A 25,716-nucleotide genomic window follows, 5' to 3' on the forward strand; every position below is an offset into this window, starting at 1 on the left:
GCAAACAAAACCTCCAACATATGAAACCAAAAGATAAAAGAAAGATAAACACTTGGGTTGCCTCCCAATCAGCGCCTTTGTTTATAGTCGTTGGCTCGACCTTCTTCATCTTTGGTCTACACTTTCGGATTCTCTAGTATGACCACCTCTTCTGTCTCCGTGCCACTTTCAACTCCAACATAGGCCTTCAAGCGTTGGCCATTCACCTTCCAAATGCTACCATTCTTCTGATCCCGAACATCCACAGCACCATAGGGGTATACCTTGTGCACCACATAGGGACCCCACCATCTTGACTTGAGCTTGCCCGGAAACAGTCTAAGCCGAGAGTTGTACAAAAGGACCAGTTGTCCCTCATGGAATTGACGAGGCTTAATGGCTGCATCATGTACCCTCTTAGCACGCTCTTTGTAGAGATCAACGCTCTCATATGCATGAAGCCTAAACTCATCCATCTCATTCATATCGCACATCCTCTTCTCGGCTGCAGCATCATAATCCAAATTAAGCTTTTGCAAAGCCCAAAAAGCTTTATGCTCAAGCTCTACCGGCAAATGGCAAGCCTTCCCAAATACCAATTTGTATGGTGAAGTTCCAATCGGGGTCTTATACGCCGTTCGATAGGCCCACAAAGCATCATCTAGCTTTTGAGCCCAATCCTTCCGAGACGGCCTTACAACTTTCTCAAGCACCCGCTTTATCTCACGATTGGAGACTTCAACTTGACCACTTGTTTGGGGATGATAAGGGGTAGCAACCTTGTGTTGGACACCATACTTTCCTAGGAGGTTTTCAAACAATTTGTTGCAAAAATGAGTTCCTCCATCACTGATAATGGCTCGTGGTGTCCCAAAGCGGTTAAAGATGTGATTCTTGATAAATTTCAACACCACTTTGGCATCATTGGTTGCCGAGGCCACTGCCTCTACCCACTTAGATACGTAGTCGACAGCAACGAGAATGTATTGCTGCCCATTAGACTTGGGAAACGGTCCCATGAAGTCTATTCCCCAAACATCGAAAAGTTCTACCTCGTGAATATTATTCATCGGCATTTCATTCCTCCACGAGATATTGCCGGCTCTTTGGCAACTGTCACATCGTTCTACATAGGCTTTTGCATCCTTGAAGATCGATGGCCAAAAGAATCCGGACTGAAGCACTTTAAAAGCAGTTCGTCGTGCTCCAAAGTGGCCGCCATACAACGAATCATGGCATGCAGACAAAATCTGAAGGTGCTCATGCTCTCCAACGCACCTTCGAATCACTCCATCACTACAAATCCGGAAGAGAAACGGATCTTCCCAAACATATGTGCGGGTGTCACTCAAAAACTTCTTCTTTTGGTTAGATGACAACCCTTCTGGTATAATGCCCGTGACAAGGTAGTTTGCCAAATTGGCAAACCACGGCACATATGTTTCCCGAGCCTCCACTTGCAACACTTGCTCGTCGGGAAATTTCTCATTTATCCTTTTCTTTCTTTCATCTTCCGTCTCTTCCAATCCCTCTAATCTAGACAGATGATCGGCTACCAAATTCTCGGTCCCCTTTTTGTCTTTGATTTCCACATCAAACTCTTGTAGTAAAAGGATCCACCTCACCAACCGAGGCTTTGCATCTTTCTTGTTCATCAAGTACTTGATAGCCGAATGATCCGTAAACACTACCACCTTCGTGCCAAGTAAGTAAGCACGAAACTTCTCAAAAGCATACACTACTGCTAGCATTTCCTTCTCTGTCGTGGTGTAATTCAGTTGAGCTTCGTTGAGTACTTTGCTAGCATAGTAGACAGCGTGTAGAACCTTGTCTCTCCTTTGGCCTAGAACGGCCCCCACAGCATAGTCCGAAGCATCACACATCAGCTCAAACGGCTTTGACCAGTCGGGTGTGATAATAATAGGAGCTTCGACTAGCTTTTTCTTCAGCAATTCAAATGCCTCAAGGCATTTCCCATCAAAGACGAACTTGGCATCCTTTTCAAGCAAGTTGCAAAGTGGCTTTGCAATCTTTGAAAAATCCTTTATAAAACGTCGGTAGAATCCCGCATGTCCAAGGAAACTACGGATGCCCTTCACATTCGTTGGGGGAGGTAACTTTGAGATCACATCAATCTTCGCCTTATCCATCTCCAACCCCAACTCTGACACCTTGTGTCCCAACACTATGCCTTCCTTGACCATGAACTGACACTTTTCCCAATTGAGCACGAGATTTGATTCTTCACATCTTTGTAGGACCCGTCTCAAGTTTTCTAAGCAAAAGTCAAATGAGGATCCAAAGACGGAGAAATCATCCATGAAGATCTCCATGATGTCTTCATTCATATCAGAAAAAATTGCCATCATGCAACGTTGGAATGTAGCCGGTGCATTACACAAACCAAAAGGCATCCGACGGAAGGCATAAGTTCCAATAGGACATGTGAATGTCGTCTTTTCTTGATCTTCCGGGGCAATTGCAATCTGATTGTACCCCGAATATCCATCTAGAAAGCAATAATGGGAATAACCCGCAATCCTATCGAGCAACTGATCCAGAAATGGCAACGGGAAGTGATCTTTTCTCGTCGCCGTATTCAACTTTCTATAATCCATGCAAACTCTCCATGAGTTCACCAATCGAGTTGCCAAAACCTCATTCTTCTCATTGACGGTCACGGTTATTCCCCCTTTCTTTGGTACACATTGTACCGGGCTAACCCACTCACTATCGGAAATGGGATAGATCATCCCATATTTCAGCAATTTCTTCACTTCTTTTTCAACCACTTCCTGCATAAGTGGGTTCAACCTCCTTTGTCTCTCTCTTACCGGCTTAGCTCCATCTTCCATCAAGATTTTATGCATGCATATTGCGGGGCTAATTCCTTTGATGTCGGCAATGGACCAACCTAGAGCTTTCTTGTGTGACTTCAGTAGCTCTATCAACTTCAATTCCTCTTCATCATTCAACATCGCCGATATCACAACCGGTAAAGATTCATCCTCACCAAGGAATGCGTATTTCAGATTTGTCGGGAGTGGCTTCAATTCTAGCTTTGGTGGTACTTCAATTGAGGGCTGCACATCCGCCACGAAAGTATCCACCACACATTCATTCTCTAGACTTGGTTGATCAATTTGAGCATCCTCACTTTCATCAAAATGAAAATCAACTTTAATTGTCGAACCAAAGTCTCTTTCCAAGCTCCCCTTATCATAAACACTTCCTTCTATACTTGCCGAGCAACGCATCTTGTCAAAGATACACTTGTCGAGGACATCAACTCTAAAGCACGCTTTTGCATCACTAGGATGCTTCATCGCTTTCTCCACATTAATGGTCACTTGCTCACCATTAATTCTAAACGTGACCGAGTTGTCCTTTGCTCCTAGCAACACGTCCCCTGTGGCAAGAAACGGTCTGCCAAACAGAATTGGCACCTCTTTGTCCTCGGGCATATCCAATACTATGAAATCAACGGGGATGACGAACTTGTCTACCTTGACCAAGACATCCTCTACTATTCCAGTGGGCTTCACAATGGAATGATCAGCCAGTTGTAGAGCAATGTCGATGGGCTCCATTCTGTTCTCCAGTCCAATGGCACGTGCTGTTTTCAATGCCATCAGTGAGATCCCCGATCCTTGATCCAATAGACATTTGGTGAAAATTGTGTTGCCTATCTCACAAGGAATCACACAACTTCCCGGATCCCTCTTCTTCATGGGCATCATTCCCGAAATCAATTGTGAGCAATTCATGCTCAATGCCACTATTCCCTCGTCTTGAAGTTTCTCCTTGTTTGCCATCATGTCCTTAAAGAACTTGGAGAACTTGGGGAAATTAGTGAAGAGGTCCACCAACGATACATCCACATTCACTTTTCGAATCACGTTCATCATCCACTCGAAGCTTTTCTCCTTTGGAGCTCTCTTCTTCCTCTTCGGTGGATATGGTGGAGGAGGAATGTGATCAGGGAAGTTGAACTTGCTTTTCGGGTCTAATGCCGGACTTGTCATCAGCTGTCCATTTGATCCCATCTCTACTTTCTGCTTTCCCTTCTTTTCTGCCAAAAACTTCTCACTTAACTCGGCTTCTACACCATTTTCCTTGCTGCCGGATGCAGCCTGTTCTTGACCATGTTGGGCACCCTGCACCAACGCGGGACTTCCCTTACATGCCTCGTCCGCCCCTGCGTGCGAGGAATGCAAGCCTAACATCTCATCCGCCCCTGCGTGTGAGATGCCGGAAGTACCTTGGCCGTCCATTGATGGTGTCGAATCCAACTCACGACCACTTCTCAAGACCACTGCCTTACACTGTTCATTGCCTCTCGGATTAGGTACGGTATTGCTCGGGATGGTGTTAGGAATCCTCGTGTGTGATGCCGTGGCAAGCTGCCCTATCTGCGTCTCAAGATTCCTCATTGTCGCATCCATCTGCCCAAACTTTTCCACCGTCCTTTCCTTGAAATTTTCGTTCTCCTTTTGACTCTTAGTCATGAAAGAGAGAATCTGCCCCAACTGATCCTCGACGGTTGGCTTCTTCTCATAACCCGGCGGTTGAGTGTTGTTCCTCCATTGATTTCCCGAGTTGTTGCTAGGACCAGCCTGATTCCATCCCGTTTGTTGAGGTCTCCAATTTTGCTGATTGTTGTATTGGTTGCCTTGATTGAACCCTTGGCGATTGTTGCCAATATAGTTCACATCTTCCACAGGTGGTCCTTGAAGACTTGGGCACTGATCAGTATGATGCCCGCCTTGGCACAACCCACATCTCATCACCGTCACAGCTTGGGGTTGAGGAGTCAGTTGAAGAGATTTAACTGCCTTTGTCATCGACGACATTTGAGTGCTAATGTCCGCCAGTTGAGCCTCAATTGCGGTCACTCTTTCCGCATCCTTGGTAGCACCAAATGTATCTCCCGCTCTATCAGCCCCTCGCCTTGGATTGTGCCAATTCCGTTGATTGTTGGCCAGCCTTTGAAACAAAGCCCTCACCTCATCGTGAGTTAGATCATCTAGGTTCCCATTCGAACCTGCAGTCACCAATCCCGTGCCTTCACTGTTGAGTCCCTTGTAGAATTTCAAAAGGTCATGCCCCGGAGCTAGTCCGTGACTTGGGCATTTCCTTATCAATTCCGTGAATCTCTTCCATGCTTCCGCGAAGGACTCGTCATACTTTTGTCGGAAAGAGGTGATCTCCTCTCTCAACTTCTCAATCTTCATAGGAGAATTGTATTCCAAGAGGAACAACGTCTTCAACTCTTGGAACGTTGCTATGTTGTAGCCCGGGATAGAGTCATACCAAGCTCTTGCTTTCTCCCTCAGAGAGAATGGGAATAAGACCCTCTTGATTAGATTGTGTTCCACATTCGGGGGTCTGTGAGAGTTCGTCAACTCGTAGAAGGCATTGAGGTGGCTCACCGGGTCCTCATCATCCCGTCCATGGAAAAGATTCCCCCCATTCACCAAACTAATATAGTGAGGTGGAATGTTGATGTTGTTGTTCGCATAAGCAAACTCTCCGGGGTACTCAATTCCCGATCTCAGTGTATCGCCAAACCTCACAACAGGTGGTGGTATCTCATTATTATCTGCCATCTCACTTTCTGATTCTGAATCTCTTTCTGTACTCGGCTCGCTGAACAAGTTGCCTCTGATTGGACTCGGATAGTCCGGGAAGATTTCAGTAGGCGATCCTCTAACTCTTCTTCTTTGATAACAGAGCAACCCAAACGGTGGTGTACCCTGTGATCGCGTGTGCATTCACTTTTTTATTTTTATTTTTTATTTTTACCTACACAACAGAAAATACACCAAGCACAAGCATAAAATATTTCCTAATTACCGAAAGCGAGACCTCTCGACAACTTCGGGGTAAGTCCTATAAAACGTGTGTGCTAGTGTGCAAACAAAACTACCTAAAACTAAACTAAGAGTTAGGTAAAAATTACCTAAAATAATACACTCCTTCGTCTTCAAGTCCGAACGTGGTAGATGGCTATCACACCGTAGAACACGAACAAGGTACCTAAAAAACTCAAAAAGAAAAATCAAACAAAACAAAATAAAAACTAAAACAATTAAGCATAAACAAGCTATTGCCTCCCCGGCAACGGCGCCAAAACTTGATGTGATATTTTAGAGTTCTTAATCAAAGCATAAAGATTATCAAGTTTAATTATTTTAACTCTAATAATACTACACTACTGCAAGAATACAGTATCGTAGTAGTATTTCAAGTGTCGATCCACAGGGAGGCGAGATTGCTTACGCTTAATAAGACTACACAAAGCATAAAAATATTTTATTTTGATTTTGAGATGGTTAACTAACTTAAACTACTGAAACGAGATTTTTAATACGAGAAAGACAAGTCACTCCAAGTTGCTCACTAAGCTTGCGTTGTTTTACACCATTTACAACGAAACATACGACGGGATTATAATTATCAACCTAATCGCGTGCACTGAACATGTCTACGACGTATAGTTCACAGTCAGCTGAACACTTATTCCATGAACCAACTTTCAACGACATTTAATTCCTGCGGATGCGCGGGAATAAATGTCGTCTACTATAATCACTTACCTAATCCACTATCAATTTATCCCCTGAACAGTTCTAAATCGAAAGCATACCAACAAACGATCAATCCTAAGCTATGTTAAAGAGACAATAGTTAAGATTTAACAACACTACATCATTAGCCAAAAACGTAGCATTTTAATTATCAAACACAATGTTGGTATCAAACATACGATTCAAGGTGTTAAAACAAATACACAAGCCTAGATTACAACTGGGAGCAACAAAGAGAGCCTAGCCTATACACATGGTAGAATGTAGAAATAAAACCATAGGTGTGATGCTCTCGTCGAGTGGAGTCGGGATTCGGGAATGGATGGTCGGAATAATGGCCGGAATGCCTTCCTTCTCTTCTTCCTCTCCTCCTTTCTCTCTATTTTTCTCTCTATCTGTCGTTACCTTCTCATTTTCTTTTCTTCTTTTATCCTAAACTGCCGAGCAACTGCCTGGAGTTGTTCGAGACTCCGAACGCCCGACCGGGCGAAATTAGAAGGACCAATCGCCCGACCGGGCGATATGCTTCTGCATGGCTTCGCGGGAGACGCCCGACCGGGCGTTTAGTTGAAATCAGAACGCCCGACCGGGCGAACTTTCTGGACTCCGCATGCACAAAATGGAAACGCCCGATCGGGCGTTTAGCAACATCAAAACGCCCGACCGGGCGAACTCTCTGGAATCTCAGCTATGCATTTCCGACGAACTTCCAGCTTCTAACACCCGAAACTACACTCAAAGCACGACTTGGTGAGTTATAATTAACATGAAATCCGGGGTAAAGAATAGGAAATAAGCTTCGCATCATTACGGCAAGTAAAAAGAAAAAATAATATGGTATTTCAATTTTGTACATATAGTGTATTATGAGTTGTGTTCGAGTTCGAAATATAATAGATTACACATAATGATGTCTAACAATATTATGAGTTGTGTTTGAAATATGATTTTAAAATTATTTACAGCTCAACTCAGATAACAATCATAAAATTTCCATTAATCCATATCATTGGAAATATATTATAATCCAAACCTAGAAACTAAACTTTTACTAAGGGCATCATTAACCCCGGCCCAGTTTCAGATCCCAAGTCCCCTCCACGTCATTATTCCCAAAATTTAAGTTTCAGGCCCCAACTGCTCTAACCCTGCAGGCTATAACCCGGGCCGCAACTAATAATTGACACTATTCACAACTTAAATCTATTTGACTCGTAAATGCAATACGTTGAACAATTCAAACCGAGAAAATAAATTGTTCATTCGAAAAAAGAAATTACAAATCCTAGAAAAAAAATACAAATGCAAAAAAAATAAAAATTATAACATGAAAAATGCAAAAAATGCAAAAAAAAACTAAAAATTAGTACTCCCTCCGTCCCGGACTAATTGCACTTATTTCCTTTCTGGGCGTCCCAAGTTATTTGCACTCTTTCCATTTTTAGTAAAAATTATCACCTACAGCCGCAATTGTTGACTTTGCTATACACTCATTCCTTAATCTCCGTGCCGAAAAGGAAATGTGCAAGTAGTCCGGGACGGAGGGAGTATAACATAAAAAATGCAAAAAAACTAAAAATTACAACATAAAAAAATACAAAAAATGCAAAAAAATTAAAAATTAGAAAATTGGATCCGCCACCCCTCTTCTTCATCTTCCTCCCTCTTCTTCCTCTCCCCCTCCCTCTTCTTCCTCTTCCAAATGCAAAAGAAATCAGAAAATTGGGCTCCGTCACCCATCTCCCTCTCCTCTTCTTCCTCTTCCAATTTTTGGCAAAAATTGCAGCTCCGTCACAGCCCCGAACCATCCAACGCGAGCCCCTGGCCGGCCCCCCGGGACCGGCCCAGGCCGCAAATCCTCCCCCCTCCAACGCGCGTCTCGGACCGGGACTCGCGATTTGCGGCCCGGCCCCTCGCGTTAATGATGCTCTAAGTACTATAGTAAATTGCACAGCCCTGTCGATGCATGTGCACTACGCCTCCCTATAAAGAAAGTCAGCTACAAAGGAGATGAGTCTCATGATTTTCTAATACAATTAATGCTTTTTTAAAAATTTATTTTATTTAAGAATTAACATGTGTGTATTCGTTTCGATGATCGTTTAATTGATAATCGAATAGTATAAAGTTGGTTCGGACTTGGGATAATAACCTGTAGTGCTACTAGCCATTTTAATTTTAATTACTTTTTGGTAAATCAGCTTAAATAATCTATCATAAACAATTATTTATTTAATTAATTGACAATTTAATTAGCTCAATTTTTACCAATTAGAATTACTGTTAGTATCAGTTAACTAGTTGGTTGTATACTATTGTACCGTTGAATAATCAGGCCAACGGAAAAACATGATATTTTTATACTTTGTTAATAGAACAAAATCGAATATGGAGTATAACTAATAAATATAGGTTGTAGTAGACATCGATTTGAACTTATTTATAACCGAATCAAATAAGATTAATTGGGATCGTAACTTTGCAGTTCAACTAGTTACCCATGAATCATAGAAATGACGTAGTTACCGACCCGACCCGATCAAACCCGTTTAGCCGAACAACCCGTTAATGTCATATTCTCTTATCCTCAAATAGTCAAATTCACCCAACTCTTCAACGTCTCCGCGCTATATAAATCTTGTTGACTCCGACAGGAAAAATCTCCTTTCTTCTTCCTTTTTTTTAATCCCAAATCCGATTGCTCTCTCTCTCTCACTCACTCTCGTTAGCTCTTCTGTGTCAATCTCCCTCTCTCCTCCCTCCACATCCAGTCGCCTGGTGAGTTGTTGAATGTCGTTAATTTTTTAATGTGTTTTAGATTATGTTTTGATTGATATCAAATCGTGCTAAACCCTAGCTAACATTCATTATGTATATATGTTTATCGTTAATTTTTTCGTGCAGTAATGAATTAATTGATTTGCAAATTGGTGCTTTTTTCTAATTTTTTTTCTTATTGGTTATGATTTAGAGTGTGCTGGGATTGAGGGTTTTGATGCGATTTCTATGTTTGAACTTTGTTTCATTACCGATGATTTGGGCTACAGATGGCATATGAGCTCAGTGTGATGAAATAATGCTAAAATAGTTAATCTTTTTATTCAGGCTTTTGAGGGTTTTTTCTGTGATGGAAAATGGCATTGGCATTGCAGAGGATGCCAGGCTAGAGGAGAGGAACAGTGAAAACTCCGATGGTCCGGAGCCTAGTGTGAAGGAAAATGTTCGTTCGAGTTTGGATGGATCGAACTGCTCTCATGATGGAGTAATCGAAGAGGATGTTGTGGACAAAACCCGGATCAGCGGTGCAGGAGATGAGTTAAATACTGATGTGGAAAATTCTGAACTAATAGGGACTTTGGAAGGAAATCCGGATAAATTTATGGTTATGAGTGGTGTCACTGTCAATCCTGATATTTTAAAGAGTGAGGAAAATCATGATGGCCATGATGCCGAGGATGGTGATTATAAAGAAATTGTTGAGTCGTCTGTCATTACTGGTCAAGCTGAGAAGTTGGAGAAGTCCAATCAAGAGCTTGAGGATGGCCAGTCAGATAAGAAAAAAAGCTTTCTTGAAGCTTTGATTTCTGGAGATGCGAAAGATGCTGACGCGTACAATACAGAAAAATTGATTCCCGAGGACCCAGGAACTTCAGAATCCACTGAGGTAATCAGAGCTCAGAGCCATCCTGAGAAGCCTGAAGTTGAGAAATCTCATCCCACGATAACAAAAATTCCAGATGACAGGAAATTAGGAGATGGCGCTGCTTCCTGCAATCATGAAAATGGTACATCAGGCCATGAGGATTTGGTAGGCAGTTTGGATCATGAAAGCGTGAAGAGTGAACCTGTTGATTTACCGGAAGATCATATTCGTGAGATATCAGTGGATATTAAAGATCAAAATGGTGTAACAGAAAGTGAAGCTGGTATTAGGCCAGAGTCTGAGTCAATTGAAACTGATGCTCTTGACAACGAACAGAAGGCTGTTCCGGGTAATATGCATGCTCGAGAGTATCAGGTTGGGGACGAGGCGGAGGAAAAGTTATGTATTTCTTCTGCCAATCCCAAAGATGTTGAGACCATTGAATCGAAGACGGTAGACGTTGAATCTATGCAAGGTGATAATATTGAAACTCAGCATGTGGATCAAAATGAAAAAAATTCTACTTCGATTTCAGATACTTCAGATACTGATCATGCTAAAGAACGTACTGGAGTTGAAACTAACTTGCATGCTGTCGATGATTCCAACATCGTCAAGGAGATAGCAGAAGTTATCCCTCAATCCAGCTCACCTGAGTTATCAGCAAAAGGTTCTAGTCATTCTCAGCCAAAACTTACCAATGATAGTGCTGAAGCGTCTGCAAAAATTAACGAAATACCTGAACAGGCAGGAAAGGAAGATGAAAAACCTGAAGTATCTTTGTTGGGGAATAAAGATGAACAGCAGGAAGCATCTTTGTCTGGAAATAAACAACAGAAAGTCAGACCAAGTATCGATAACTTATCATCTGCTGGAAATTCTTCCACAGCTGCCTTTTCACCTGCTCGTCCAGCCAGCTTGGAGGATGCTTCTGAGGTACAGGAACCTGTAACTCGGGATAATACAGCAATTGCAGCTCAGGAGCCTAAACCTGCAGCAGACAAATCCTTCTCGGCCCAATCTGTAGCTACCCATTCTTCTGGAGTTGGGCATAATAATCTGTCGGAACCTACTCCTCAAAATATTAACCACAGGTCCAGGTCCGCAACTGATACATCGTCTACAAACAGTAACTCTGCAACTCCTGCTCGTCCTGCTGGCCTTGGCCGTGCTGCACCACTATTGGAACCCAGCTCTCGGGTAGTGCAGCAGCCCCGGGCAAATGGAGCTGCTTCTGCTACGCAGAACCAACTTGTTGAGGATCCCACCAATGGGGAAACTGAAGAGTATGATGAGACTCGTGAAAAGCTCCAGATGATTCGTGTCAAATTTCTACGTCTTGCACGTAGACTTGGTCAGACTCCACATAATGTTGTTGTGGCTCAGGTCTTGTATAGGTTGGGCTTGGCCGAACAGCTCCATGGGAGAAGTGGGGGACGTGGTGCTACGTTTAGCTTTGATCGTGCGAGTGCAATGGCCGAGCAGCTTGAAGCAGCTGGACAAGAACCCCTGGATTTTACATGCACAATCATGGTTCTTGGGAAATCAGGAGTTGGCAAAAGCGCAACTATTAATTCCATATTTGACGAGGTATTTTTCGGGACCGATGCTTTTGAGTTAGGCACGAAGAAGGTTCAGGATATTGTCGGGAATGTGCAAGGAATCAGGGTGCGTGTGATCGATACCCCTGGACTTCTGCCTTCTTGGTCAGACCAACGTGAAAATGAAAGAATCCTTCGTTCGGTCAAAAAGTTTATTAAGAAAACACCCCCTGATATTATTTTGTATCTGGATAGGTTGGATATGCAAAGCAGAGATTTTGGTGATATGCCGTTGCTGCGGACAATCACCGAAACATTTGGACCTTCTATCTGGTTCAATGCCATTGTTGTACTTAGTCACGCTGCATCTGCTCCACCTGAAGGGCCCAATGGCACTGCAACAAGTTATGATATGTTTGTGACGCAGAGGTCGCATGTTGTTCAGCAAGCTGTACGTCAAGCTGCTGGAGATATGCGGCTAATGAATCCCGTTTCTTTGGTGGAGAACCACTCAGCTTGCAGGACTAACCGAGCCGGGCAGAGGGTGTTGCCCAATGGTCAGGTCTGGAAGCCGCACTTGTTGCTTCTGTCATTCGCTTCAAAAATCCTTGCTGAAGCAAATACACTCCTGAAGTTACAAGATACGCCTCCTGGGAGGCCTTTCGCCCCGCGAACAAGATCGCCTCCATTACCGTTTCTTCTTTCATCTATTCTCCAATCAAGACCTGAAGTTAAACTTCCATCCGAGCAATTTGGTGACGGAGATGATGACGATATAGATGATGGTTTAGATGAATGCTCAGACGAAGAAGAAGATTCGGAATACGATGAATTACCTCCATTCAAACCACTGTCTAAAGCTCAGCTGGAGAAGCTTAGTAAGGTGCAAATAAAGGCATACTATGATGAATTGGAATATAGAGAGAAACTTTTCATGAAGCAGCAGCTCAAGGAAGAGAGGAAGCGGCGGAAGATGATGAAGAAATTGCACGAAGAAGCTAAGAATATGCCTTCTGATTATGGCGACAATGGCGAAGAAGAGACCTCTTCTGCTGCATCTGTTCCCGTTCCTATGCCTGACTTGGCCTTACCCGCTTCATTTGATTCTGATAATCCAACTCATAGGTATCGTTCTCTTGATTCCTCGAACCCCTGGGTTGTTAGGGCTGTCCTAGAACCCAATGGCTGGGATCACGACATTGGATACGATGGCATAAATGTCGAGAGATTATTTGTGGTCAAGGAGAAGGTCCCGATATCTTTCTCTGGTCACATTTCAAAGGATAAAAAGGACGCGAACCTTCAAATGGAATTTGCAAGCTCAGTTAAGCATGGAAAAGGAAAAGCAACATCTCTAGGGTTCGATATGCAATCTCTTGGAAAGGACTATGCTTATACTCTACGAAGCGAGACGAGATTCAGCAACCACAGAATAAATAAGGCAATTGCTGGTATCTCAGGTACTGTTTTGGGAGATGTGGTAACTGCTGGAATGAAGTTGGAAGATAAATTGATAATTGGGAAACGCGGGCAGATTGTTGTGTCTGGGGGTGGTATTTATGGTCGAGGGGAGGTCGCGTATGGAGGTAGTTTGGAGGCAACCCTGAGGGACAAAGACCATCCGTTGGGACGCTTTTTATCAACCTTTGGACTTTCGATCATGGATTGGCATGGAGATGTTGCTATCGGGTGCAATTCCCAGACGCAGATCCCTGTTGGGCGACATTCAAATTTGTTTTTTCGTTTCAATATCAATAACAAGGGCTCGGGGCAGTTTAGCCTGAAGGTCAACAGTACAGAGCAGCTGCAGATAGTATTAGTCGCCCTAGTCCCACTGGCGAAAAAGATATTGGGCTATTCTCAACAATCACAGTACGCGTAAGGATGAAAGCGGATAGACGAAGATAGCAACTCTCATGGCGTACACATTGCAAGATCAGCAGGCGACATAGGTACAACATATCGTGCTTTTCATAGCTATGCAGGTCTGGCTGAACCGGTTCTTTACATACATCGCGATAATTGATTAAATTCGACTACCTTATTAGCTTCTAAATTAAGAGGGTGTTATTATGTTTTTGTGTATGACATGATCCTGCTGTGTTGCCTCATTTGAGAAAAAATGAAGCAAATTTTCGATGTTTCATCGTTGCTTCGTGCATCAAGAGAATAAATGTTTCTGCATAAGCCAAGGAGCTGTCGAATCTATGTTCATCCATTGCAAAGTGCTCTAATTTGTTAGAATCCAACTTGTTTCATTCTCTCTCATACATCTTCAGCAATGCATAGAATCTCATCTCTGTCATTATTTGTCCCATTTGGTATCGGCACTAGTTTTAAGAAATGTGAAGGAATGTGGGTGAAACAGAGTTAGGTCCCACTTTTATAGTAGTTTTATGATAAATGTGAGTGAAATGTGTTAATGGAACGTTAGACTTAATTACCACATATAGTAAAAGTGAAATGAGACACATGTAATACTAACAGACATTCCGAAACAACAAAATCGAATATTTAGTGGTGGCAAAATCAATCATGCCCATCTCATGCATCTCTTTGTTCTTTTGATCTTTTCTTTTTTGTTAGTTTCTCAATTGAAGCTAGTGATAGTTGATACTTCCTTCTTGCTCTGCAGGTAGGTAGAAGAAATGATACAGAATCGAACCAGGAAGTCGCCTTTGGCCCTGCTCAAGAAGCTGTGCTTGATCTGAGCAGAAAGACTCCACATTCTTAGGTTACTTTGAAGAACTTAGCTTTTCATTAATGGTGTATTGTTTTGGGATTTGTTCTAGTTCAGAATTTTGTAGCTGTTTCGATTAAATGAGGATATGTTTTATGTGTGTTGAGTTTGATATCGTCTTCTTATAAAATCAGGTGCTGCATCTAATTATTTAACCAATTTTTAGCACATAAATGTGTCAATTTCACTTATAATTTTGTGTAGTAGTGTTACCTATGTGATATGTATGATATGGTGAATAAAATTAGTTTCAAACGAAAAAAGGCGTAAAAGGTGTTAATTTTTACGTTAAAGCAAGATCCCTACTTTTTTGAGCCATTTCATTTTCTGCTCTCGTTTTAAAAAAATGATAATAAATAATTAAAATGGAGAGAAAGTAAAGTAGGTGACATTTATCTACATTATTCTCTCACTTGCTTTACTTTTTGTCCACTCTAATTATTTATTACTATTATTTTTTTAAAATGAGTACAGAAAATGAAATGACTCAATTACCGTGGAACAGAAGGGAGTAATATTTTATTTGAGAATTAACAAGTGAGTATTCGCTTATTCGATTATCAATTAATCGATAATCAAATCGTATAAAGTCGGTTGGGATAATAACCCTTTAGTGCAGCTAGTCTTTTAATTTTAATTATTTTTCAGTTGATTAGCTTAAACAATCAGTTATAAATGGTTATTTATTTGATTAATAAACTACTTTAATTGGTTCGATTTTAGTTACCAATTAGAGTTGCTGTTAGTATCACTTTACTAGTTGGTCAATTCAATTTCATACATATGCTATCAGTATCAGGCTCCACTTTTTATTAAGTGAATTGATTGAGAGACAGACAATGGCCCAATTCCGATTAATTCAGTTGGATTATAATTTATAACTAAACCAATCGAATAACAAATCATACTAGAAAGTGTTAGATTTTCTACGATCCATTAATAAAAGACTAAAGTCCCAACTTGATCCTTAACATATCACGTTTTTTTTTATTTATGGTCCAAAACATCATCTTTTGAATTATTCGGTCCCTCACATTTGAAATCGGATCATATTTGGTCCATTTTGGACGGTTCCGTCATTTTTTTGACGGTTTAAATTACCGGGTTACAAATCCGTCACTAACTGGGAGAAACTGATCGGTCACTAACTGGGAGAAACTGATTCGGAAAATTTTTGACGGAGTTCATGGTTCTCCACCACAGAGCGCCGGCGGGGCCTTCCCACCGTGCGTGGCTCTTCGTCTTCGTCCTCTTCTTCATCTTCACCTTCGCCTTCACCCTCCTCACCAACAGGGACGTTGCCGGCCCCAGAATTCCAAATCCAGCCTCCCCAACTCCGTCTTCGACACGCTTCACCACTACGCCGCCCTCAACGCCTCCTCCACCGGCCGCATGTCCGCCGACGAGCTGAACACCGTCGCCGCCATGCTCCGCCTCCTGCAGCTTCCTCGTCTTCGGGCTTAGCCACGAAACCCTACTGTGGAATTCCCTCAACCACAACGGCCGCACCGTGTTCTCGCGCGTATTAGTGACGGATCAGTTTCTCCCAGTTAGTGACGGATTTGTGACCCGGTAATTAAAACCGTCAAAAATTTGGCGGAACCGTCCAAAATGGACCAAATGTAACCCGTTTTTATTTGTGAGGGACCGAATAATTCAAAAGATAATGTTTTGGATCAAAATAAAAAAAACGCAATATGTTAAGGACCAAATTGAGACTTTAGTCTTAATAAAATAAAATCGAACATTTATCTATAAAACATAAAGAGGACCCGACCCGACCCGACCCGAGTCCATTTAGTTGAACGACCCGTAAATGTCATATTCTCTTATCCTGAAATTCTCACCTAACTCTTCAAAGTCTCTTGACGGAGTATTTTTATAAATCTTGTCGACTCCAACAGGAAAAATCTCTTTTCTTCATTCTTCTTTTCATCCTAAATCCGATTGCTCTCTCTCACTCTCTCGTTACCTCTTTCTGTGTCAATCTCTCTCGCTCTCTCCTCCCTCCACATCCAGACGCCTGGTGAGTTGTTGAAAGTCGTTAATTTTATTTTTTTTTATGTTTTTTAGATTATGTTTTGATTGATACCAAATTGTGCTAAACCCTAGTTAAGATTCATTATGTAGATATTTTTTATCGTTAATTTTTTTGAGCAGTAATGAATTAATTGATTTGCAATTAGGTGTTTTTTTCTATTTTTTTCCTTATTGATTGTGATTTTGTGTGTGCTGGGATTGGGGGTTTTGGTGCGATTTCTATGTTTGAACTTTGTTTCATTCCTGATGATTAGGTTTTTGATAATCCGAGTGAATTTTGGTTTACTGGCTCGGCTACAGATTGCATATGAGCTAATTGTGATGAAATAGTGCTAAAAATATCTTTTGTTCAGGCTTTTGTCGGTTTTTTCTGTAATGGAAAATGGCATTGGCATTGCAGAGGATGCCAAGCTAGAGGAGAGGAACGGTGAAAACCACGATGGTGTGGAGCATGGTGTGAAGGAAATTGTTCGTTCGAGTTTGGATGGATCAAACTGCTCTCTTGATGAAGGAGTAATCGAAGAGGATGTTGCTGCCAAAACCCTGATCAGTGGTGCAGGAGATGAGTTAAATACTGATGTGGAAAATTCTGAAATAATAGGGACTTTGGAAGGAAATCCAGATAAATTTACAGTTATGAGTGGTGTCACTGTCAATCCTGAGATTTTAACGAGTGAGGAAAATCATGATGATGAGGAAACTGTTATAGAGGAAGTTGTGACGGGTGAAAAGAATGGATCGATTTTTTCTGAGAATAATGGTAATGGCCATGATGTCGAGGATGGTGAGTATAAAGAAATTGTTGAGTCCTCTGTCGTTACTGGTGAAACTGAGAAGTTGGAGAAGTCCAATCAAGAGCTTGATGATGGTCAGTCAGATAATAAAAAAAGCTTTCTTGAAGCTTTGATTTCTGGTGATACGAAAGATGCTGATGCGAACAATACAGAAAAATTGATTCCCGAGGACCCAGGAACTTCAGAATCCACTGAGATCATCAGAGTTGAGAGCCATCCTGAGAATTCTGAAGTTGAGAATTCTCCTGCCACGATAACGGAAATTCCTGATGACGGTAAATTAGGAGAAGGTGCCTCTTTCTGCAATCATGAAAATGGTACCTCAGGCCATGAGGATTTGGTAGACAGTTTGGATCATGAAAGGGTAAAGAGTGAACCTGTTGATGTACCAGAAGATCATATTCATGAGATATCAGTGGATAATAAAGATCAAAATGGGATAATAGAAAGTGAAGCTGGCATTAGGCCAGAGTCTGACACCATTGAAACTGATGCTCAAGACAATGAACAGAAGGCTGTTCCGGGTAATATGCATGCTCAAGAGTATCAGGTTGGGGACGAGGCAGAGGAAAAGTTATGTATTTCTTCTGCCAATCGCAAAGACGTTGAGACCATTGAACCGAAGATGGTAGATGTTGAATCTATGCAAGGTGATAATATTGAAGCTGTCATTAGGCCAGACTCTGAGTCCATTGAAACTGATGCTCGTGACAATGAACAGAAAGCTGTTCCGGGTAATATGCATGCTCAAGAGTACCAGGTTGGGGACGAAGCAGAGGAAAAGTTATGTATTTCTTCTGCCAATCCCAAAGACATTGAGACCATTGAACCGAAGATGGTAGATGTTGAATCTATGCATGGTGATAATATTGAAACTCAGCATGTGGATCAGAAAGAAATAAATCATACTTCGGTTTCGGGTACTTCAGATTCTGATCATGATTATCATGAAAGTGCTGGAGTTGAAACTAACTTGCATGCTGTCGATGATTCCAACCTCATCAAGGAGATAGCAGAAGTTAACCCTCAATCCAGCTCACCTGAGTTATCAGCAAAAGGTTCTAGTCATTCTCAGCCAAATCTTACCAATGATAGTGCTGAAGCGTCTGCTAAAATTAACGAAAGACCTGAACAGGTCGGAAAGGAAGATGAAAAACCTGAAGTATCTTTGTTGGGGAATAAAGATGAACAGCAGGAAGCATCTTTGTCTGGAAATAAACAACAGGAAGTCAGACCAAGTATCGATAACTTATCATCTGCTGGAAATTCTTCTACAGCTGACTTTTCACCTGCTCGTCCAGCCAGCTTGGAGGATTCTTCTAAGGTACAGGAACCTGTAACTCGGGATAATACAGCAATTGCAGCTCAGGAGCCTAAACCTGCAGCAGACAAATCCTTCTCGGCCAAATCTGTAGCTACCCATTCTTCTGGAGTTGGGCATAATAATCCGCTGTCAGAACCTACTCCTCAAAATATGAAACATGGGTCCGCAACTGATACTTCATTTACAAACAGTAACTCTGCAACTCCTGCTCGTCCTGCTGGCCTTGGCCGTGCTGCACCACTATTAGAACCCAGCTTTCGGGTAGTACAACAGCCCCGGGCAAATGGAGCTGCTTCTGCTACGCAGAACCAACTTGTCGAGGATCCCACAAATGGGGAAACTGAAGAGTATGATGAGACTCGTGAAAAGCTCCAGATGATTCGTGTCAAATTTCTACGTCTTGCACGTAGACTTGGTCAGACTCCACATAATGTTGTTGTGGCTCAGGTCTTGTATAGATTGGGCTTGGCCGAACAGCTCCATGGGAGAAGTGGGGGACGTGGTGCTACGTTTAGCTTTGATCGTGCGAGTGCAATGGCCGAGCAGCTTGAAGCAGCCGGACAAGAACCCCTGGATTTTACATGCACAATCATGGTTCTTGGGAAATCAGGAGTTGGCAAAAGCGCAACTCTTAATTCCATATTTGATGAGGTATTTTTTGGTACCGATGCTTTTGAGTTGGGCACGAAGAAGGTTCAAGATATTGTTGGGACTGTGCAAGGAATCAGGGTGCGTGTGATTGATACACCTGGACTTCTGCCTTCTTGGTCGGACCAACGTGAAAATGAAAGAATCCTTCGTTCGGTCAAAAATTTTATCAAGAAAACACCCCCTGATATTGTTTTGTATCTGGATAGGTTGGATATGCAAAGCAGAGATTTTGGTGATATGCCATTGCTGCGGACAATCACTGAAACATTTGGACCGTCTATCTGGTTCAATGCCATTGTTGTACTTACTCACGCTGCATCTGCTCCACCTGAAGGGCCCAATGGCACTGCAACGAGTTATGATATGTTTGTGACGCAGAGGTCGCATGTTGTTCAGCAAGCTGTACGTCAAGCTGCTGGAGATATGCGGCTAATGAATCCCGTTTCTTTGGTGGAAAACCACTCAGCTTGCAGGACTAACCGAGCTGGGCAGAGGGTGTTGCCCAATGGTCAGGTCTGGAAGCCGCACTTGTTACTTCTGTCGTTCGCTTCAAAAATCCTTGCTGAAGCAAATACTCTCCTGAAGTTACAAGATACGCCTCCTGGGATGCCTTTCGCCCCGCGAACAAGATCGCCTCCGTTACCGTTTCTTCTTTCATCTATACTCCAATCAAGACCTGAAGTTAAACTTCCATCCGAGCAATTTGGTGATGGAGATGATGATGATATAGATGATGGTTTAGATGAATGCTCAGACGAAGAAGAAGATTCGGAATACGATGAATTACCTCCATTCAAACCATTGTCTAAAGCTCAGCTGGACAAGCTTAGTAAGGTGCAAAGAAAGGCATACTATGATGAATTGGAATATAGAGAGAAACTTTTCATGAAGCAGCAGCTCAAGGAAGAGAGGAAGCAGCGGAAGATGATGAAGAAATTGCAGGAAGAAGCTAAGAATATGCCTTCTGATTATGGCGACAATGGCGAAGAAGAGACCTCTTCTGCTGCATCTGTTCCCGTTCCTATGCCTGACTTGGCCTTGCCCGCTTCATTTGATTCTGATAACCCAACTCATAGGTATCGTTCTCTTGATTCCTCGAACCCCTGGCTTGTTAGGGCTGTCCTAGAACCCAATGGTTGGGATCACGACATTGGATACGATGGCATAAATGTCGAGAGATTATTTGTGGTCAAGGAGAAGGTCCCGATATCTTTCTCTGGTCACATTTCGAAGGACAAAAAGGACTCCAACCTTCAAATGGAATTTGCAAGTTCAGTGAAGCATGGAAAAGGAAAAGCAACATCTCTAGGGTTCGATATGCAATCTCTTGGAAAGGACTATGCTTATACTCTACGAAGCGAGACGAGATTCAGCAACCACAGAATAAATAAGGCAATTGCTGGTATCTCAGGTACTGTTTTGGGAGATGTGGTAACTGCTGGAATGAAGTTGGAAGATAAATTGATAATTGGGAAACGCGGGCAGATTGTTGTGTCTGGGGGTGGTATTTATGGTCGAGGGGAGGTCGCGTATGGAGGTAGTTTGGAGGCAACCCTGAGGGACAAAGACCATCCGTTGGGACGCTTTTTGTCAACCTTTGGACTTTCAATCATGGATTGGCATGGAGATGTTGCTATCGGGTGCAATTCCCAGACGCAAATCCCTATTGGGAGACATTCAAATTTGTTTTGTCGTTTCAATATCAATAACAAGGGCTCGGGGCAGTTTAGCCTGAAGGTCAACAGTACAGAGCAGCTGCAGATAGTATTAGCCGCCCTAGTTCCACTGGCGAAAAAGATATTGGGGTATTCTCAACAATCACAGTACGCGTAAGGATGAAAGCGGATAGACAAAGATAGCAACTCTCATGGCGTACACATTGCAAGATCAGCAGGCGACATAGGTACAACATCTCGTGCTTTTCATACTTCGTGATAATTGTTTAATCCCGACTTCTTTATATTAGCTTCTAAATTAAGAGGGCGTTATAATGTTTTTGGATATGACATGATCCTGCTGTTTTGCCTCATTTGAAGAAAAAAGAAGCAAATTTTTGATTTCATTGTTGCTCTGTGCATCAAGAGAATAGATGTTTCTGCTTGACCTAGGAGATGTTGAATCTATGTTTCTCTATTGCAAAGTGCTCTAATTTGTTACTTAAATTTAACTTGTTTCATTCTTTATCATACATCTTCAGCAAAATGCATAGAATCTCATCTCATGTCATTATTTGTCCCATTTGGAATCCGTACAGGTTATAAGATATGTGAAGGAACGTTGTTGAAAAGAGTTAGTAAAATGTAGGTCTCATTTTTATAATTTTATGATGAAATGTGAGTAAGATGAGTTAATGGAATGTGAGACTTAACTATCATAAAAGGTACTAAAAGTGAAATCAGACATGTAATATCGGACATTTCGAAACGACAAAATCGGATATTTAGTAGTGGACAGGGAGAGTATTTAGTGGTGGCAAAATCAATCATGCATCTCTTTGTTCTTATCTTTTTTGTTTATTTCTCAATTCAAGCTGTTATACTTCCTTCTTGCTCTGCAGGTAGGTAGAAGAAATCGATACAGAATCGAACCGGGAAATCGCCATTGGCCCGGCTAAAGAAGCTGTGCTTGTTCTGAGCAGAAAGACTCCACATTCTTAGGTTACTTTGAAGAACTTAGCTTTTCATTAATGGTGTATTGTTTTGGGATTTATTTTAGCTCAGAATTTTGTAGCTGTTTCGACTAAATGAGGATATGTTTTATGTGTGACGAGCTTGATATTGTCTTCATATAAAATAAGGTGCTGCATCTAATTATTTACCCAATTTTTAGTACATAAATGTGTCAAGTTCACTTATATTTTTGTGTCGTAGTGTTACTATGTGATATGATATGGTGATTAATTTCAAACGAAAAAAAGGCGAAAAAGGTTTTAATTTATACGTTCGAGCAAGATCCCTACATTTTTTATTTAATTAATTTGCATATATCCAAGGCATGATGACATAAGATAATATTAACACAAGTGAATTTTGACCATTTTTGTTGACAAAATTTGGTTATATATTTTGTGAGTTCTATCATCGTATTACTGTGTATATTCAGATATTCTACCACACACATATTTGAAGTGTTTAAAATAAAATACTCCCTCCGTCTCGTGCTAACACTTTTCTGTTTCAGTCCGCCTCGAACTACTTGCATTATTTATATTAAGATATTATATTTAATTAAACTTTTATTTATTAAGTATTTTCTTATTATCTTTAAAATGTGTGAGTAGCATGGGGCCGAATATAATCTATTTAAAAAACAAATGGAATCAATATTATTTATAAAGATGACACCATCCCATCTCCCAAATTCAATAATAAACAAATGTACATAAAACCTCTAAATTTTATATCGAATGGAATCAATTTTATTTATATTCATTTTATTATTAGTTGTATTATCTCAAATATGTTGATATTTAATTTGAGAAAGTTAATCTTTTCCTTAAAAGCTTTTAAAAAATAAATATATAATGGATTAAATTTTTTATATTTAGTTAATAATCTATTATATTTTTTATTTTAAAAAATAATAGTAGTACAAATATTTCATTTGTTCAATAAATATAAATATTTTTGAAATGTCACAAATTTTAATGTACAAAGTAGAAGAAAAATTCAAATAAAAAAATGATTGAAAAGACTTACTTACTTTTATTTAAAAATTAATAAAATAAAATATTATTATTTTTATACTGAAATAGAACGAACAGTAAAATTTGGGAACAGTACAATTATTTAGATTTTTTTGCAATAAAAAGAAGTAGAGAGAGAAGGCGAAGGAAAAAGGGGTTTTCCTCTTCAGCTGAAAAAAATTCACGCTTCTTCAACTGCTCCGCTTTCTTCTCCGTCGACTCCGCCGCCGCCTACCACACCACTATCCTCGTCTGAAGATGCGATCCATACTTCTTTTCTCTCTCGCGGTGTTTAATTTATCACTGTTTCTCTCTCATAAGTAAGATTCCAACTGCTTCTACTCTATCCGCGCATGTACATGTATGTATAGGATCTCGAAATAATTATGTATAATTACTGTTTTCTGAGCTCCTTCTGAGATCTTCCATCTGATCTATTGTAGCAGGCATCCGTTTTGTTTTCAATTTTTGTTTTCAATTTTTGTTTAATTTGTGGTTACTCTTCGCTGACGAGCTGAGAATCCGAGATCTTGTTGATTTTGTTTGGATAATTTGTTGAATTCGTTTAAATCAGGTCTAATGTTTGTTTGTGTCTGTTGATTCTCCTTGTGATAATCTAGTCAGCGAGGATATACTCTGACCTCACATTACCAGTGTGAATGCACCAAATTAAGAGTGGCGTTGGCGTTTCTATGCTGAAAATATTTGTTCTTTCTATATATCATAGTTCTTACTTTTTGTCATAATTTATCTGAGGATTAATTTCTATTTCGAAAGCCGCATTCAGTGATTGAATTTGAGTTTTGGATGAATGAGTAATCCGTCTCTAAAGTCCAAATGAATGTGATTTACAGGGATAAATTTCAAAAATTTTGGTAAGGCATTTGTATTAAGAATTGTTGCAGCTAAGCACTGAATTGGAATTAATCTGTTGTGAGGCTCGGTTTCGCTTAAGCATAAGCTTGTGTTGTGTTTGTATCCGTTTCCAGTTTTGAGTTAGCTATAAATTGAAGATGTTATATGCTGATTTTTGTGTTTTCGTATGAGCTTGAAGAGGTTGAATTTGTTGTTGAAATGGAATACTCTGTTTGGTTTATGTGTTTCGTGTTTTGAGTTAGCTATAGATCAAAGATGTTGCTTGTGTATGGATACGATCTCTTATTTTGTTAAACTCCATTGTTTCCAACTGCAGGTGAGTTCTTACCTTTGAGACAGTTTATAGTCTTTCTAGCATTAGGTGAGGAAAGAGATGGATGAAAGCGGACGAGAGAACACAAGACAGAGGATGGATGGCTACCATAAGGTGCCAGTGCCACAGGTAATATAAATCAGCTGATTCTCTCCTTGAATATAGTAACTAGCCAAAAATTTGTTATTGACCATTCTGAAACATGATGCGTTGGTTGAGCTTAATTTCCCACGAGTTTCGTCATTCAATTGCAATTGCAGTGGAATCCGATGCCCCAGTATCAGATTAAGGAGCCAATTGCATTCCAACTTAATGCCAAACTCATGATGCTCTGCAATGAAAGGGATGATGCCACACGAGAGCGAGACAGAGCGCTGACTGAGAAGAAGTCGGCTTTGGATGAAAGAGATGTGGCTATTAAGCAACTAGACGCAGCAATTGCAGAGAGGGATGAAGCCCTAAGAGAACGCGACAATGCCATTGCTGCACTTCAATTCCATGAGAGCACAATGAACGATCTAGTGAACAGTAGTGCACGTGGATCTAAGCGTACACATCATCCTATGAAAGAAGATTGCATACGTGATGCATTTCCAGTGTCCCAGGTTCCACACGAATCTCCAGTTTCAAAGAAAGGGACGAGGGCGAAAGCTAACAAGGATGCTCAGGCAAGATCTGCTAGATCACCAAAGAAAGTGAAGAAGATAGGGGATGATCTGAATAGGCAAGTCAAAACCGAAGGCTACAAGGCTGAATGGGACGCTCAGGATCTTGGTTCCATGAACCAGATAATGTTTGATGAGTCGAGCATGCCAGGGCCCGTTTGCTCATGCACTGGAGTTCCCCGGCAGTGCTACAAGTGGGGCAATGGGGGCTGGCAGTCTTCATGCTGCACCACCTCCCTGTCGATGTACCCTCTGCCCCAAATGCCAAACAAGAGGCATGCACGGATGGGAGGCCGGAAAATGAGTGGGAGCGTCTTCAGCAGATTGCTCACGAGACTGGCGGAAGCCGGGCAGGATTTGTCGGTTTCCGTTGATTTGAAAGAGTACTGGGCTAAACATGGAACAAATCGCTACATTACCATCAAGTAATGTTCTTCCTCTGTTTCGGATGAATTAAGCAAGGCCTCAAATTGGTTGAGTTGCATTTCATTTCTTGATGGCCTTGGTTGTGCACTTTGTTACGTGGGATTAGATTGGAGATGCTAAGTAATGTTGTAAATTTGTAACATTTCAGTTTGAGTTAAGAGTTTCTGTGTTTTCGTGTGTATCGTCGATCCAGACAACTTAGTTGGGAAAACGTTTTCTTTCCAACTAGTTGGTCGGAGGTTCAAGTCTTGTATGACTATGGGATCAATGAAAAACCATTATCAATTCTCACAAAGTTTTGATAAATTTGGAGAAACTAGGTCGAAGAACGCGAGCCTTATTGTGTTGATGTGATAACGACATGATCCGATGAACCCAACTTTGAACATGATATGTAGAGGAAACACTCGGACACAATGAACATGACCTTCTTCATCAAAATACAATCA

General features: G+C 41.2%; 4 protein-coding genes and 1 non-coding gene across 5 annotated transcripts; 4 read left to right on the forward strand and 1 right to left on the reverse strand.

Annotated features, from left to right (window-relative positions):
- Positions 1-116: 116 nt before the first annotated feature.
- LOC121748058 lies at positions 117-6,061 on the reverse strand. The gene is made up of 2 exons (XM_042142271.1): positions 5,942-6,061; positions 117-5,784 (listed from the first exon to the last, which is right to left on the reverse strand). The coding sequence occupies exon 2, from the start codon at positions 5,751-5,753 to the stop codon at positions 117-119; it is 5,637 nt and encodes a 1,878-aa protein (XP_041998205.1). The 5' UTR covers positions 5,754-5,784; positions 5,942-6,061.
- LOC121749926 lies at positions 5,095-5,201 on the forward strand. Its single transcript, XR_006039730.1, has one exon. It is a non-coding gene; the product is annotated as a small nucleolar RNA R71 (small nucleolar RNA).
- Positions 6,062-9,186: 3,125 nt separating the features above from the next.
- LOC121747468 (translocase of chloroplast 120, chloroplastic-like) lies at positions 9,187-14,605 on the forward strand. The gene is made up of 3 exons (XM_042141502.1): positions 9,187-9,347; positions 9,675-13,705; positions 14,389-14,605. The coding sequence occupies exon 2, from the start codon at positions 9,697-9,699 to the stop codon at positions 13,633-13,635; it is 3,939 nt and encodes a 1,312-aa protein (XP_041997436.1). The 5' UTR covers positions 9,187-9,347; positions 9,675-9,696; the 3' UTR covers positions 13,636-13,705; positions 14,389-14,605.
- A 1,758-nt stretch (positions 14,606-16,363) lies between these two features.
- Positions 16,364-22,133, forward strand: LOC121747076 (translocase of chloroplast 120, chloroplastic-like). Its single transcript, XM_042141056.1, has 3 exons — positions 16,364-16,519; positions 16,887-21,205; positions 21,860-22,133. The coding sequence occupies exon 2, from the start codon at positions 16,909-16,911 to the stop codon at positions 21,133-21,135; it is 4,227 nt and encodes a 1,408-aa protein (XP_041996990.1). The 5' UTR covers positions 16,364-16,519; positions 16,887-16,908; the 3' UTR covers positions 21,136-21,205; positions 21,860-22,133.
- A 983-nt stretch (positions 22,134-23,116) lies between these two features.
- Positions 23,117-25,562, forward strand: LOC121747720 (protein BASIC PENTACYSTEINE4-like). The gene is made up of 3 exons (XM_042141805.1): positions 23,117-23,307; positions 24,180-24,305; positions 24,437-25,562. The coding sequence occupies exons 2-3, from the start codon at positions 24,237-24,239 to the stop codon at positions 25,268-25,270; spliced, it is 903 nt and encodes a 300-aa protein (XP_041997739.1). The 5' UTR covers positions 23,117-23,307; positions 24,180-24,236; the 3' UTR covers positions 25,271-25,562.
- The last annotated feature ends 154 nt before the right edge of the window (positions 25,563-25,716 follow it).

This window comes from Salvia splendens, chromosome 9 (genome assembly GCF_004379255.2).
Source record: "Salvia splendens isolate huo1 chromosome 9, SspV2, whole genome shotgun sequence".
Lineage (NCBI taxonomy): Eukaryota > Viridiplantae > Streptophyta > Magnoliopsida > Lamiales > Lamiaceae > Salvia > Salvia splendens.